The sequence below is a fragment of the Felis catus genome, chromosome X (assembly GCF_018350175.1).
Source record: "Felis catus isolate Fca126 chromosome X, F.catus_Fca126_mat1.0, whole genome shotgun sequence".
Taxonomy (NCBI): Eukaryota; Metazoa; Chordata; class Mammalia; order Carnivora; family Felidae; genus Felis; species Felis catus.
In genome coordinates this window covers 1,554,180-1,570,000 of record NC_058386.1, presented here as the reverse complement: position 1 = coordinate 1,570,000, position 15,821 = coordinate 1,554,180, and the positions used below count along the sequence as shown (strand labels likewise).

Here is a 15,821-nt window from a genome sequence, read left to right as displayed (position 1 = left end):
ATCCATCCACCCACCTACGCATCCACCTGTCCACCCACCCACCCACCTGTCCATCCGCCCACCTGCCCACCGGCCCACCCACCCATGCATCCATCTATCCATCTCTCTCTCTATCAATCTATCTATCCATCCATCCATCCACCGACCCATCCACCCATCTGTCCACCCACCTATCCACCTATCCACCTATCCATCTATCTATCCATCCATCCATCCATCCATCCCTCTATCCATCCACCCACCTATCCATCCACAGTCAATATTTCCTTTTACTTAATTTTTTTAAAAGAAATCTACGGGAACAGTGTCTGCCAAGCCTTTGAACCCAAGCACACACTGAGGATAAATGATGTACAGTACACGGCACAATGCATGTGGACTTTTTGGGGAGACAGAATTTGGAACCGTGCAAACAAGCGAAAAAGGAAATGTCCTCAGCCTAATTAAAAATGCATCGCGGAGCGCCTGGGTGGCTCAGTTGGTTAAGCGTCCGACTTCAGCTCAGCTCATGATCTCACAGTATGTGAGTTCAAGCCCCACATCAGGCTCTGTGCTGACAGCTCAGACAGAGCCTGGAGCCTGCTTTGGATTCTGTGTTTCCCCCTCTCTCTGCCCCTTCCCTGCTCGTTCTCTGTCTCTCGCTGTGTCAAAAATAAATTTCAAAAAACATTAAACAAATTTTTAAAAAATGCATCGCAGTAACATTCACTATCCACCAAGCACACCCTACTCTGCAGCGGTCAGAGCAACAGGAAATAAAATGCGTGCTGTGGGTTCACCCTGCCAGCTCCCCCTGCTTATGGGTGAGACTCGGTTTCCTGCAGGGAGAGCCGTTCCCTACTTCAAAGGCGGCTGGAGGAAGACCCACGGGGGAGACACGGCAGGCTTCATCCAAGCAGGGTGGAGAGGAGTCTGAAGGGGGACAAGACTTACCTCCGCTGTTGTCGGGCATGCCTGGCTGTGGGTGATACGGGGGCTTCGGTCTGGGGTAGATATCTGCGGGGAAAATGACAGTGCCCTCTTAGCAGAGAAAAGTAGCCTTCTGTTCGCAGCAGGTTGTAGAACAGGAGCGTCAACACCACGATAGACGCCTCGATATTGCACTAACGTCTACTGCCCGCAGTGTCACAGATGATCATGGACCACAGAACGTCCCTGAGCCTCTGGGTGTAAAAATCTCAAAACTAGAACTTCAAGAAAAACCCCACCTGGGTGCGCACACACACACACACACACACACACACCCAACCACCCATACACCTCTCCATTCACCCATCCACTCATCTGCCCATCCACCCATCCAATCATCCATTCGTCTATCCATCCACCCAACCACCCATCCATCCATTGACCCATCCAACCACCCAGGCATCCATGCATCCATGCATCCATCCATCCATCTACCTACCCACCCATCCATTCACCCATCCAACCATCCACCTATCCATTCACCCATCCACTCATCTGCCCATACACCCATCCATCCATGCATCCATGCATGCATGCATCCATGCAACCATCCATCCATTCACCCATCCATTCTATCTATCCATCCACCCACCCATCCATCCATCCATCCCTGTATCCATCCACCAACCCACCCATTCAACCATCCATCCATCCACCCATCCAACCATCCACCTACCTATTCACCCATCCACTTATCTGCCCATACACCTATCCATCCATTATCCACCCACCCACCCAACCATCCTGCCATCCATCCACCCACCGACTCATCCAACCATCCCCCTATCCATTCACCCATCCACTCATCTGCCCATGCACCCATCCAATCATCCACCCATCTATCCATCCACCCAACCACCCATCCATCCATCCATCCATCCAACCATCCACCTATCCATTCACCCATGCACTTATCTGCCCATACACCCATCCATCCATTATCCATCCACTTATCCACCCACCCACTCACCCACCCATCCATCCAACCACCCATCCACGCACCCATCCACCCATGCATCCATCCACCCATCCATCTATCCATCTGTCCATCCATCCACCCATGCATCCATCCATCCATCCATCCATCCATCCATCCATCCAACCATCCACCTATCTATTCACCCATCCACTTATCTGCCCATACACCTGTCCATCCATCATCCATCCACTTATCCACCCACCCACTCACCCATCCATCCATCCAACCACCCATCCACGCACCCATCCACCCATGCATCCATCCACCCATACATCCATCCATCCGTCCATCATTTCTTTCATCTACACATTCATGTATCCATCCATCTGTCCAACAACCTACCCATTTATACACCCACCGACTTACCTATCCATCCATCCATCCATTCACCCATCCAGTTATCTGCCCATATACCCATCCATCCATCGTCCATCCACTTATCCACCCACCCATCCAACCATCCAACCATCCATCCATCCATCCATCTATCTTTCCCTCCCTCCATGGACATTAAGTCATTACCACCTTTTTGCTATTGTGAATCACCGTGCTGTGAATGTGGATGTCCACATTTGTTGGAGTCCCTGTTTTCAACTCTTGCTGGTCTATATGTAGGCGTGGTATTGCTGGGTCCCGTAGAAATTCTGTTCTTAGCTATTTGGTTTGAGGCCAGTGTTTTCCACACAGCCTCACCGTTTTCCATTCTTACCAGTACATGCACGAGGTCGGGAGGGTGTGGGTTCTGATTTCTCCCCACCTCACCCATGCTTGCTATGTTGCACATTTTGATTCTAGCTGTCCTGGTAGGGACGCGGTGATGTCTCCCGGGGACTTTGATTTGCATTTCCCCAATGACTGCTTGGAGCTATCTGCACCCCCTTTGCACACTCAGCAGTCCCCCATAAACACCCCGGACTCCCAGGCGCGGGCTCACTCCTGGCCACTCTCATGGCCACTCACCTGAGCTTGGCTTCTTGGTGGGTTCTGTGAACAAAGAGAGAAAACAAGTTGAATGAGCATCAGGGATTTATCCACAGCTCAAAGAATCGTTCGCATCCTCAGAGAAAGTGAAAGATCTCAAGGCACCAAACTTTACGTGCTTCGGACACAAATTCCAATTTGTATTTAGGAGGGAAAAAAAAGAAAAAGAAAGAAAACGTGCACACCATCCATACCTACCGGTCTTCCTGGGAGCTGTGTAGGGCTGTGGGGCTGGGAGGAAGTTTAGCGAGAGAGACAGACCCTTCAAGGAGCCACATATCCAGGTTTCTAACAGCCACACTGTCTGGCCAGGCTCAGGCTGGCAGAAAGGCTGGGCTGGGATCTCTGCAATCACTTGCCCCTACCCCACGGGGAGAGCTAGCAGCCATGTCAGTGGAGGTGCCCGCGAACCCGCCAGCAGGGAGGCCCCCCAGACCCCAGAACCAACGCCCCCAAGAAATACGGCCACTCACCGGGGTCATCGAGGGCATCGGCCAAATCAAAGTCACGTTGACCTGTGGGGGCACAGAGGGTGTGAGTCACACAGACATGAGAAATGGGGAGGGGGTTGACTCCTGACCCTTGGCTGCTCCGGTCTGCCCCATCCTCCCACTTGCTAAGCCACGCAGGGGCCTCCGTGCAAAGGGCAACCCCCAGTGAGCCCCGCGGAGGGTCAATGTGTTTGTCAGATGAGTATCTGCCCTCTCCCGGCACCCGGTGGCTCTCGACTCAACACACATCTTAAGGCAGATTATCGTTCCGTGGCTGTGTGAACGGAGGAAGAAATCCTTCTGGGATCTCAGCTACCTCCAGCTGCGGAGCAGAACCAACACAGGGATGTTCTGGAAACCCCTGAAGGATCCACACGTTCCATAAACGCTGCTGGGAGCCGGGGTGTGACAACGAACCCCGTGCGCCCCGCTTCCCGGTTCTTCAACGGGGGGACAGGCATGTGACCGGCCCTGCAGGGAGGGACAGGCTGCCGCAGGGACGGACCCAAAACAGGCACCTGTGCGAGCACTCCCGGAAGGCTTCCCGGAGGAGGTGGCCCGCGAGCCGTTTGGAAGGTGCGGCTGCCGGGGCCCCAGGGTGCCACCAAGGAGTCGCGGCTGTACCCGGCTTCCCCCTCTGCCCCTGAAGCCACAGCCTGGCCCCCGGCTGAGCTCCCGCGAGACAGCGCCTCCCAGAAGACACAGAACGTGCTTGTTTCTTCCTCCTGAGCCCGGAGCCCCAACCTCCCCCTCCCAAGGGAGCCTTACTTTCACTTTGTGGCCAGAGGCTTGCAAACTGGGCTCGGCCCCAAGGCTTTCCGGGGCCTCTGGCTCATCCTTGCATTGCACGAATTTGGGGAGGCACCCCCCCCTCCAGGAGCCAGCCTCTCCCCTGCTTTCTAGCTTAGGAAACGCTCCGGGGAAATATCTGTCCAGAAGGGCGGGCATTTCCCTTCCCTCTGGGACAGACAGAAGCGGAATGCGGGCCCGGCCACCACGGTCCTGTCGCTCTCTACTACTGTCCCCAAACCCTTTCCCACCCCACAAACCAGCCCCTTCCCCTGCTTCCCGTGCCCGCATGCATTTCACGTAAACACAAAAAAATCGTTTCAATGAGCTGAGGGAGGCGGGCTGCCCCGAGTTCGTCGCTTGCACAGCCCCCGTCCCTTTGCTGCTTCCTAATCACAACGTGACAGAGCCTTTTGGATTCCGGCCACTTTCCATCGACTCTTTGGGGGAAGAGCTTTTTCTAAACAGCTTCACTGAGGTACCATTTGCCAATCACGCCATCCGTCCATTTCAGGCGCACACTAGGACAGCCCGCTCACAGCCTGTGCAACCACCCCGTCTGCTTCCAGGAGATTCCACCGTTTGCAAAGGGGACCCAGGAGCATCCCCTGTGCAGCCATCTGCTGATTCCAGAAGATTCCAGTGTTTGCAAAGCACACCCACGAGCATCCCCTCTGCAGCCACCGCCTCTGTTTCCAGAAGATTCCAGTGTTTGCAAAGCACACCCAGGAGCATCCCCCTCTGCACTCGCCACCTCTATCTGTTTCCAGAAGATTCCAGTGTTTGCAAAGGGGACCCAGGAGCATCCCTTGTGCGGCCATCTCCTGTTTCCAGAAGATTCCAGTGTTTGCAAAGGGGACCCAGGAGCATCCCCTCTGCACTTGCCACATCTACCTGTTTCCAGAAGATTCCAGTGTTTGCAAAGGAGACACATGAAGAACCCCTCTGCAGCCACCGCCTCTGTTTCCAGAAGATTCCAGTGTTTGCAAAGCACACCCCGGAGCATCCCCTGTGCAGCCATCTCCTGTTTCCATAAGATTCCAGTGTTTGCAAAGCACACCCACGAGCATCCCCTCTGCAGCCACCGCCTCTGTTTCCAGAAGATTCCAGTGTTTGCAAAGCACACCCAGACCAGCCCCGACCCAAGGGACCAGGACTCGGCTTGCTCCTGCGTCTGCAGACTGGCCGAGACTAGATGCCTCCATGAAGGGAATCACATGTGTCTGAGCTCGGCCCACGTGACTCTGGGCGATCCTGCATTTGCACGAGGCAGGCCTTCGGCACACGGCAGCATGTGGGTCAGTTACCATGCGCAGGGTGCAGATCAGGAGCCTGAGGGCAGACTCAGCATTCGCACTGGACCCCCTGGCAGCGTCAGCCTTGACCGTGCGCCCGGAGGGAGCTTGAGCGTGGGTGAAGAAGGTGCCCCCCCCCCCCGACATCGGGTGGCCTCCTCGCATGGGCCTGGGTTGCACCCGCACTGGAGCCCGTTTGCAGGTCTCGCCTGGAGTCAGCGCCGGCCTGCGATACCACGTGACAGCTCTACTCTCTTTGCTGAGGGAGCCAGGTCCCTGGGGGCCGGCACGTCCCCAGGCAGGTGTCTCCTGAGCCAGGACAAGCCACAGGCCTCCTTGGGGAGGGCAAACTGAGGCCGGGGTGCACCCATCAGCAGGCCCACGGTCCGGACGTGAGCAAATCGCACAGAGAGCCGCTTGTAAGTCTGGGAGGTGCCGCGTCCCTCCGGACACCCCTCCGCCTGGCCAGGCTCTGTGAGCTCCTCGTGCGTGCAGGGAACAGCCTGGAATGCTGGAATGCTCTGTCCACCCTCTTGCAGGCGGGGGGAGGGGCGCAGATACCCCCTCCCAGGGCTCTGTGGGGCTGTGGCAGGTGCACAGCCCCTGCACCCCCCCCGCCCCCCCCCGAAGGCCCTGACGGCCCACCAATAGCCATCGCTGCGCTCTGTGCGCCCCGCCCCGGATGCTGCAAGCACCCCGCAATTACTCCAGCGCCCAGGAATCTCCGCCAACCTGCTCCGGCCACGCCCCTCGCCCCAGATAAGCCGAGGGGGCTGTGTTATGTGCTCCACCCGCCTGGCGTGTCTCAAATGCCTGTTCCCAACCCGGGGCTCTATGCACTGGGTGTGGGAACCCTGACAGCCGCCTCTGCCTGACCCCAGGGCCTGGGTGCGCCCTTCCCAGCTTTGGAAACTTCCCCGGGCTCCACATGTGTGAGCGTGACTCACGCAGCCGGGGGTGGGAGGGGGTCTCCCCGGGACCTCTTGCGTAAGCTGGTGACCCTGGCTAGCATCAGGCGCCCGTATGGGGACCATCCACTCCTGCGAACGGGGGGGGGGGGGGGGCAGCCTGCAAGGTCGCTCACTGGTACGAGGATAGGGTGAGGATGGGTGATCCTGGGGCCGCTCTCTGGGGACACCTGAGAGGGGTTGGGGGGGGAGCAGGGTGCTCCCGAGTCAGTTGTTTCCATCGGCATGATTCTCCACTCAGAGCATGAGATCGGGCTCGTGTCCCAAGATCTGTTTCTGATCTGCCTTGGGGACTTTTAATCAAACCCACATGTTTTTGGATCCGCGACCCCGGGGGACGAAGTAGCCTCCTGTATTCTGGGATCGGGACGTTGGTGATCCAGCTGACATCCTGGGGACGCGCGCGTTCACCCTGGTCCCTGCTAGCGGGAGGCTCGCGGTTAGCCTTATCCACAAGACCCCCACTCTCCTCCCCGCAAACACACACACACACAAGACCCCACAATGTTCGGGGGGGGGGGGTGGTGTTGAGTAGCTCTTGGAGGAATTGTGTCCAGTAAGTAAACGCGGGGAGGCGGCCCCTCTACCCCCACGAGACTCCAACCTGGGTCCTCGTGGACTTTTGACGCCCAGAATCTCTAAGTTTCTATCCAGACCCTCAAGTGAACAGGACCGCACAGCTCGGTTGTGGTCGCAACAATAGTAACAACTCAGCTCCTGAAGAGGGTGTGGCTTTGCAGCGCAGGGTCCACGCAGACGAGGAGCCACAAGCGAGGTCATGCACCCGAGCTCCCCTCCCCCAGCCCCTGCACCCGAGCTCCCCTCCCCCAAACACTGCACCCCAGCTCCCGTGCCCCAACTGCTTTCTAAAGGAGAAAATCAGCCTCAGGCGATCTCTTAAAAGCAGAAAACAATAAAAGAAAAAATAAAAAGCAACCACGGTTATCATCTGAGGCTTTGGCACCCATTACAGTATTAGCAACAGATTCACAACGCCCTGGAATGTAATTACCGTCCGCGCCGCCGTCATGTGTCCTGTCCCCCACTTGTGACCTCGCCCAGGCTGTTCCCAAGCAACGTCCCCGTAGCTGTGCCCCCATAGGAACATCATCTGTCATTTCCTCGCATAGGGGTTTTACGGATGGCCCCAGGACCGGGGTTAATGGAAACCAAGCCTTCTGGGTCCCCTGCCCTCGAGGGACCCACTCTGGGAGCCTTCAATCTATAGGGTCCGATCTTGTCATCCAGACCCCACATGGGGGACGTTGCTGGAGCAAGGACACCCAGGGAATAAATCTTGGTGCCCTCCAGGCAGCACTGGAAGGTCCCCCCTTTGACTCTCTGCACAGTCGTTCTTTCAAAAAAAAAAAAAAATATATATATATATATATATATGGGGGGGCGCCTGGGTGGTTTCTTCGGTTAAGCGTCTGACTTTAGTTCAGGTCATGGTCTCGTCGTTCGTGGGCTCGAGCCCCGTGTCGGGCTCTCTGCCGACAGCTCAGAACCTGGGGCCTGCTTTGGATTCTGTGTCTCCCTCTTTCTCTCTGCCCCTCCCCCCTTGCACTCTGTGTGTGTCTCTCTCTCAAAATAAAATAAAGACACATAAAAAGAAATGTATATGGACAGAAAGCATACTACCGGGCTCTTTCGTAATCTGCGGAGGCTGGCAGTTCACTTTTGCAAGGACAGCGAGGAGGGGAAGGAGGCGGCGAGCCCAGGGGGGCAGGTCCCGCGCGGGCTCCACCTTCTGCCCCCGGAGCAGCTGCGCATCAACCCTTCACAGGCTGGACGCTCCTCAGGGTCTGGATTCCAGCAAACGGAACGCAAGGCGGGGCTGCCTGTCGCGCTGCACACAGCTGAGCATGAACGTGCAGGGAGGGCAGGACAGACCCTCCCTGGAGCCCTGCAGGTGGTCCTGGGGAACCCTTGTTCCTCCAGCCCCACCCCTTCCTCCCTGCCCTGCAGCTGAACCGCGCCCGGCAAGGTCAACCAGTTGTCCCGGTTCCTAGCGTCCCAAGCTCCCTTTTTGATCAAAGTCATTTGCCCCCACGTGCACAGTCCCTGGAGGAGAAGGATCTGGTCACACTCCACCAAGGGCTGGGCGTCTGTCACACAAGGAAGACATCTGCCATGAAATGCAGAGGGCCCGACCGGGCCGTGTCGGCCGGTGTGGCCTAAGCCAGCCTTCCTGGCAGGACACGTGCACACGGGTCCCTCAGGGCCCGGTGACTCACACACTCTGGCCAGGCAGGTCTGACTGTGCCCGAGAGGCTGCGTCTCTCGCCACCTCCTAGGGGAAACTGAGGCTGGAGGGCTGTGGACTTCATTTTGCAGAGCAATGGCTTTGATTAGTTTCCTGTATCTGCAGGAAGAATATCCCACAGACCATGTGGCTTGAACAACACACATGTATCCCCTCCTGGAGCTGCAGGCTGGAGTCCGAGACGCAGACAGGGCCGAAGCCGGGGGTCTGAGGTCCAGGCAGGGCCGAGGCCGGGAGTCTGAGGTCCAGGCAAGGCCGAGGCTGGGAGTGTGAGGTCCAGCAGGGACTGAAGCTGGGAGTCTGAGATCCAGGCCGAGCTGAGGCTGGGGGTCTGAGATCCAGGCAGGGCCGAAGCCAGGAGTCTGAGGTCCAGGCAGGGCCGAGGCTGGGGGTCTGAGGTCCAGGCAGGGCCGAGGCCGGGAGTCTGAGGTCCAGGCAAGGCCGAGGCTGGGAGTGTGAGGTCCAGCAGGGACTGAAGCTGGGAGTCTGAGATCCAGGCCGAGCTGAGGCTGGGGGTCTGAGATCCAGGCAGGGCCGAAGCCAGGAGTCTGAGGTCCAGGCAGGGCTGAGGCTGGGAGTCTGAGGTCCAGTCAGGACTGAGGTTGGGAGTCTGAGATCCAGTCAGGGCCGAAGCCGGGAGTCTGAGGTCCAGGCAGGGCTGAGGCTGGGAGTCTGAGATCCAGGCAGGGCTGATGCTGGGGGTCTGAGATCCAGGCAGGGCTGAGGCTGGGAGTCTGAGATTCAAGCAGGGCTGAGGCTGGGGGTCTGAGGTCCAGGTGGGGCTGAGTCTGGGGGTCTGAGGTCCAGGCAGACCTGAGGCTGGGAGTCAGATCCAGGCAGGGCCGAGGCTGGGAGGCTGAGATCCGGGAAGTGCTGAGGCCGGGGGTCTGAGATCCAGGCAGGGCTGAGGCCGGGGTCTGAGATCCAGGCAGGGCCGAGGCTGGAGGTCTGAGGTCCAGGCAAGGCTGAGGCTGGGAGTCTGAGATCCAGTCAGGACCGAGGTTGGGAGTCTGAGATCCAGTCAGGGCCGAGGCCTGGAGTCAGAGATCCAGGCAGGGCCGAGGCCGGGGGTCTGAGATCCAGGCAGGGCCGAGGCCGGGGGTCTGAGATCCAGGCAGGGCCGAGGCCGGGAGTCTGAGATCCAGGCAGGGCCGAGGCCGGGGGTCTGAGATCCAGGCAGCGCCGAGGTTGGGGTTCTGAGATCCAGGCAGGGCCGAGGCCGGGGGTCTGAGATCCAGGCAGGGCCGAGGCCGGGGGTCTGAGATCCAGGCAGGGCCGAGGCCGGGGGTCTGAGATCCAGGCAGGGCCGAGGCCGGGGGTCTGAGATCCAGGCAGGGCCGAGGCCGTGGGTCTGAGATCCAGGCAGGGCCGAGGCCGGGGGTCTGAGATCCAGGCAGGGCCGAGGCCGGGGGTCTGAGATCCAGGCAGGGCCGAGGCCGGGGGTCTGAGATCCAGGCAGGGCCGAGGCCGGGGGTGTGAGATCCAGGCAGGGCCGAGGCCGGGGGTCTGAGATCCAGGCAGGGCCGAGGCCGGAGGTGTGAGATCCAGGCAGGGCCGAGGCAGGGGGTCTGAGATCCAGGCAGGGCCGAGGCTGGTTGCTCCCGAGGCCACTCTCCTTGCTTACCTGTGTCCTGTTCCCCTTTTCTTACAAGGACAACAGTCTTATGGGCTCAGGGTCCCCCGTACTATCTCATTTCACCTTAATCCACTCTGTACAAAGCCCCCCTCCAAATATCCTCTCATGCTGCCATCCTGGGGTTGGGGCTGTATTATATGGAGCCCACAGTTGAGCCCATAACACACTCAAACACACAAAAGTTCAACCACCATGGAAAGCAGCCCCAGGATGCCCTCTGGATAAGAGGCCGGGGGTCCCCACATTGCTGAGACAGAAGGACCACCTGGGAAACCAGCAAAGCATCCAGGGTGGGGCTCAGTCACACACCAGGCGGTTCGGCCGGGGACTCTGCACTTTGACCCCGTCCCCCAGCAATGCTGATGCCCACCGCCCACCAGACTTTCCCCACCACCCACCCGAGTGTCAGCATTCTGTCCAGATCACAGTTTCTTGCAACCCGCAAGGAATAAAGAAAGTATACACAATTGGCATCTCAGACCGTGGGAATGGAAAGATGAAAATATCCTGGATGGGCCATTTTTCTGTGTCAACGTGCCTGGGCTACGGTGCCTGGACATTTGGTCCAACACTAGTCTCGATGCCACCGGGAAGGTGCTCTGCCGATGGGATTCACATCCACAATCTCCCGCAGGGAGAAGCGCATCACCCTTGGTAAGGTGGGTGGGCCGCGTCTGATCAGTTGAAGGGGAGGTTTTCCAGAGAAGATGGGATCCGGAGACAACGCGGCAGGGTTTCTCCCCTTCCCTATGGATTTAGGGCTTGCCAGCCCCAGCATGTTGTGGGGCAGTTCCTTAAAATGAATCTGAATGTATACATTGATGATGATGATGATGAGAGATGGACAGATGGCTAGAGATGAGAAATATAATAGACAGATAGACAGAGATGATGGATGGATGGACGGATGGATAGACAGGTAGGCAGATTGGCTACATGATAGATGATGGAGGGATGGATAGACAGACTGCAGATGAAAAGATGCACAGATAATAAATGGATGGTTAGATAGATATAGGTAGATGACAGATGGGTAGGTAAGGAGGTAGGATTGATAGATGATAGATAGATAGATAGAGATGGATGGACAGATGGATAGATGATGGATGGACGGCTGGGCAGATTGTAGATGGAAAGATACATAGATAATATTCTGTGTGTCCCCTGCAGTCAATGTCGCCCCCCGCTGAGAATGGCCAGCTGTGGCGTGTCTACGTAGGGGATGTGACCTGTGGGCCGGCCATGCTGGGTGATGATGCGTCTCTGAATGGGGACCCCCAGAGCAGCCGCCCCCTTGTGCCACGGATCCACGGGGCTCCACCCAAGGGTAAACCAGATGGCCCGGTGCTGACTCAGGGCAGCAGGGGCCGAGCCCCACCCACTCACCAAATGAGCACCTACAGGGGCGGGCACTGGCCTGGTGCCTTTCATCCAGTTCCCTCCCAGGTCACTCACACACCAAGCATTGAGACCCACCCCCCTGCACAGCCGGGCTGGTTGGGCCCCACCGACGGGCACGGTGACCGCAGCCAGCCTAAATAAATGACCCACTTCTGGCTGGGCCCGCACACCCACAGATTGGCTAGATCAAAGGTACGTTGGGGGCCACGGAGAAAGACGCGCAGAAACCAGACTCTGGATGGCTGCTGGGGTGTGGCCCAGCGTGGCCCGGCCTGCCTCTTTGGCACACGCCGTGGTTTCCAGAAGCAAAGAGAAAATGCAGGGTGCACCCGAACGCAGCCCGTGACACGGTCCGAGTAAGAGTCGGTGTCTCTTTACGCGGGAGAAGTAGGGATCTATATACCGGAAGGTGACAGACCACAGCCGTCGGGAGAACGGAAGCACATCGGGCACGTAGGCGTAGGTTTCCTTTTCCCTCAACAGACCCAAAGCGCCGAGCCGACCTTGGCAAGTTTCGTTTCTGCTTCTGCTTCGGACGAGCGCCAACGCACTGATCACCGGGGGGCTCCCCCTCCGCGCCTCATCCCCCTTCCCCCTCCGCGCCTCATCCCCCTTCCCCCTCCGCGCCTCATCCCCCTTCCCCCTCCGCGCCTCATCCCCCTTCCCCCTCCGCGCCTCATCCCCCTTCCCCCTCCGCGCCTCATCCCCCTTCCCCCTCCGTGCCTCAGTGCACCCATCTGCAACACGGCGGTAAGAATGGGCGCCATCATCGGGCTGCGTGAGAGTCTGCTAGGAATAAAGTCTCGGACGTGCTTCTCCGAGGGGGGCTGTGGGTGCAGCTAGGCTTCTCTGTGCTGAACCTGCAGCTCCCAAAATCACTTGTGCCCGGTCCCGCTGATAACGGAAGGGTCTCGCCCAGCGTCCCGGGCTGGGCGCCCTGGCGTCTCCCTCCACATCACGTCGGCCCCAGACAACCGAGTCCTGGTCCCCGAACACAGCTTGACCAGGATAGACGGGCCGCCCCAGAACAGGGACACCTGAGTCACCGCTGCAAACCCACGGCATTTCCCAGACTTATGTCCCACCCAGACTTGCCTCCTGGGAATGCGAATATTTACATGACCGAGGGGGCTGTTTCACTCCCCCGTCTCATGCGTTCAAGACAGGCCCCTACAGCCCCCAGCCCAGCCCCACCCCGACGCCCGGGCATCTGGGACATGGAACGTTGGGCGTAAACAAGTCACATGACTTTTCGTGCACAAGAAAGGATGGCGTTTATCCAAAAGCTGGAGAACACGAACACAGCGTTTTCCACAAACAGAACCAAGCCCTGGAAACGCCATTCCCCCACCAACAAGCCGTTTTTTCCAACTCTGTTTTTTACCCCAAGGCAAACGGTCAGAACGAATGCTTTGCATCAGGAACAAGGCATTTGCCGCAGGCATCCCATCCCTTTCAGCTGGAATCGTCGGGCAAAACAGGGCTGAGTTTGAAATGTGACACAGAGCCAGGCAGAGAACCCCGTCAGCCCGGGGCTCCGAACCGGCCCTCTGTCCCGTGTGCCTTCTCCAAGACCTCACTCCCGTGCGTTCCCTTCCAGCCCGGCAACTTAAAGCCACTTACTCCCTAGAAGCTCCTGGGGAAGGAGATTTGGAAACCAAGCTGACCTCCAGCCCGGCGCCCACCCGGCTCTCCCTCGGGGCAAACCGGGTCTCACCTTGGACGCACAGCACAAAGCCCAGCACCGCGACCCAGAACAGTCCCCGGCGCCTCTCCATGGCTGTCGCCAGTCGGAAGGAGCCCCCGTGGAGGCCGCAGCCCGGCGGCTTGTGAGATCCGGCCTCCCGGACCCCACCCCACCCTCGATGTGTCGACTTCCTGTCTCCCAGCTTGGAAGGCACAGACGCGATGTTTCAAGCGGAAAGTATGAACCCAACGGCAGTCCCGCGGCCAGAAGCTAATGGGCCGCGAGCTCAGACGCCGAATCCCGCAGCCCGGAGCCCGTGTGCAGCCCGGAGCCCGTGTGCAGCCTGGAGCCCGTGAGACCAGCAAGGGCTCGCACGCCGAGGACACACCCGGAGCCAGCCTCCCGCCCTCCGTCAGGGCTGGAAACAGGCATCGCCAGGCCTGGGAGGTTCAGCTACATCAAAGGCCCCCACCCCGGGCACTGGGAGGACGCTCCCTACACACGGACGGATGGATTCCAGGCTTTCTGCTTCCGGGGAGGGGGAGGGGGAGGGGGGGGCATCACAGGAGCTCGCGCGTTCGTTCCGCAAATACCGTGCACGCACACGGGTTCTGAGCCGGGCACCCGTGCGCTGCCAGGTGCTGGCTGAGGATTACAGAGCGGAGGGGACACAGGAAGTGAAACCAGAGGAGGGCGGTGTGACACTGCAGGCCACGGGGACGCCCACCGGGCCGCTAGGGGAGCGGGCAGGGTCTGAACGCAGAGGGGCATCGAAGAGGCTTCGCAAGGGGGCGGCAGGCTGCAAATGACCCCGCTCCACGGGGAGAGAGGCCTCCGGAGGACCCAGCCTGTGCCTGGATCTCAGGCTTCAAAGCACTTCTCCGGGCCCAGAACCCGGCTCTCCTGATGGGTCCTACTTTTTTTTGTTGTTGTTTTTCTTTTCCTATTTTCCTGTGATTTTTCCCCCTATTTTCCCAGAGTCGATTGCGTGTTTCCCCTGAGGCTGTGTGATTCTTCTGTGTCGCTTAGCCACACCACCCTGCAGGCCGCCCGTCTCAGCGGGAACAAAAGTTACAATTTCCCAAACGCTCTGAACCCGTCTCCTAAATGGTGTGAGTGCACGGGAAAAGAAACTAATCATCATCTTCATCATCATCATAAAGCCTGGTTGTGAAAGCTGTTTGTAAATCCCTCCCCACCCCACCCCCCCAAAAAAAAAACTGAATTTGGGCCAAAGACATGGAAAAGGGGAAATGAACCTCGATGTAATTTGCATTTTTTTTCCTGGCATCTAGCAATGTGTGCATGTGTCGGGAACATGTTTTCTGTGTCCGCAGAACATCCTTATAAAACAGATGCGTTTGGGGGTGCACACAGGTGTGTGTGTGTGTGTGTGTGTGAGCTACAGAGGGAGGGAGACAGAGACAGAGACAGAGAGATGCTTTAAGGAAACCTCCGAGTCCCCAGTCATTGGCGGGAGAGTCAAGGACAGCAGATGATGTGGTCAGAAACGTGTTTTCTTCCAGTTTCCCCAACCACGAAAAGGAATACGGCTCTGACATGCTTTGCAATGTGGATAAACAGTTAAAAGTGTATAATCAGGGGCGCCTGGTCGGTTAAGCGTCCGACTTGGGCTCAGGTCATGATCTCGTGGTTCGTGAGTCCCAGCCCGGCATAGGGCTCTGTGCTGACAGCTCAGAGCCTGGAGCCTGCTTCGGATTCTGTGTCTCCCTCTCTCTCTGCGCCCCCCTGCTCACACACACTCTCTCTCTCTCTCAAAAATAAACATTAAAATAAAATAAAATAAAATAATAAAACTGTATGTTCAGTGACAGAAGCCAGACTCCAGGCAAATCCATAGGCAGAAAGGAGATCGGTGGTTTCTGGGGGTTTAGGGCAGAGGGATGGGAAGTGTGCAGAGGTGAATTGTGGTTCCCCCCAAAGCACCACCCCCAAATCATCTCCTGGAGTCATAACTTGTAACTGCAGGGTTGGTGCCTATGTAATCAGGTGTCTTCACGTGACGTCACCCTGGGCCCAGCTGAGACACGACCCCCATATGCCCGGTGGTCCCTATAAAAAGGGAGAAATTCGCACACAGACAGGCACGCAGGGAGAAGGCCGTGTAGACACAGAGGCAGAGCCGGGACATACCAAAGGACACCCAGGATCGCCCGCAGCCCCCAGAAGCTGGGACACAGACACAGAACAGGCTGTCCCCTGGAGCCTCCGGGAGGAACCACCCTCTGCCCCGCCTGGATCTCGGACTTGTGGTCTCCAGCACCGAGAGACAACGCGCTCCTGTGGTTTAAGCCGCCCCGTCTGTGGGGATGTGTTACGGCCGCCCCAGGAAACCCGT

The 15,821-nt window shown here is 58.2% G+C and overlaps 1 protein-coding gene across 10 annotated transcripts in view; it reads right to left on the bottom strand.

The window, feature by feature from the left end:
• XG (Xg glycoprotein (Xg blood group)) overlaps positions 1-13,951 on the bottom strand; it is a 33,945-nt gene extending 19,994 nt beyond the window's left edge. Inside the window, exons 1-4 of one of the 10 annotated variants that reach the window (XM_045051301.1) lie at positions 13,493-13,951; positions 3,403-3,444; positions 2,909-2,932; positions 934-996 (exon numbers count right to left, since the gene is read on the bottom strand). In XM_045051301.1, coding sequence (XP_044907236.1) covers positions 934-996; positions 2,909-2,932; positions 3,403-3,444; positions 13,493-13,553 — 190 coding nt within the window. In that variant the 5' untranslated portion in view covers positions 13,554-13,951. Of the gene's footprint in view, positions 1-933; positions 997-2,908; positions 2,933-3,402; positions 3,445-5,103; positions 6,024-13,492 lie in introns of those variants that run through there. The other 9 variants (XM_045051303.1, XM_045051304.1, XM_045051302.1 and 6 more) reach the window with 9 other exon arrangements.
• Positions 13,952-15,821: the final 1,870 nt, after the last annotated feature.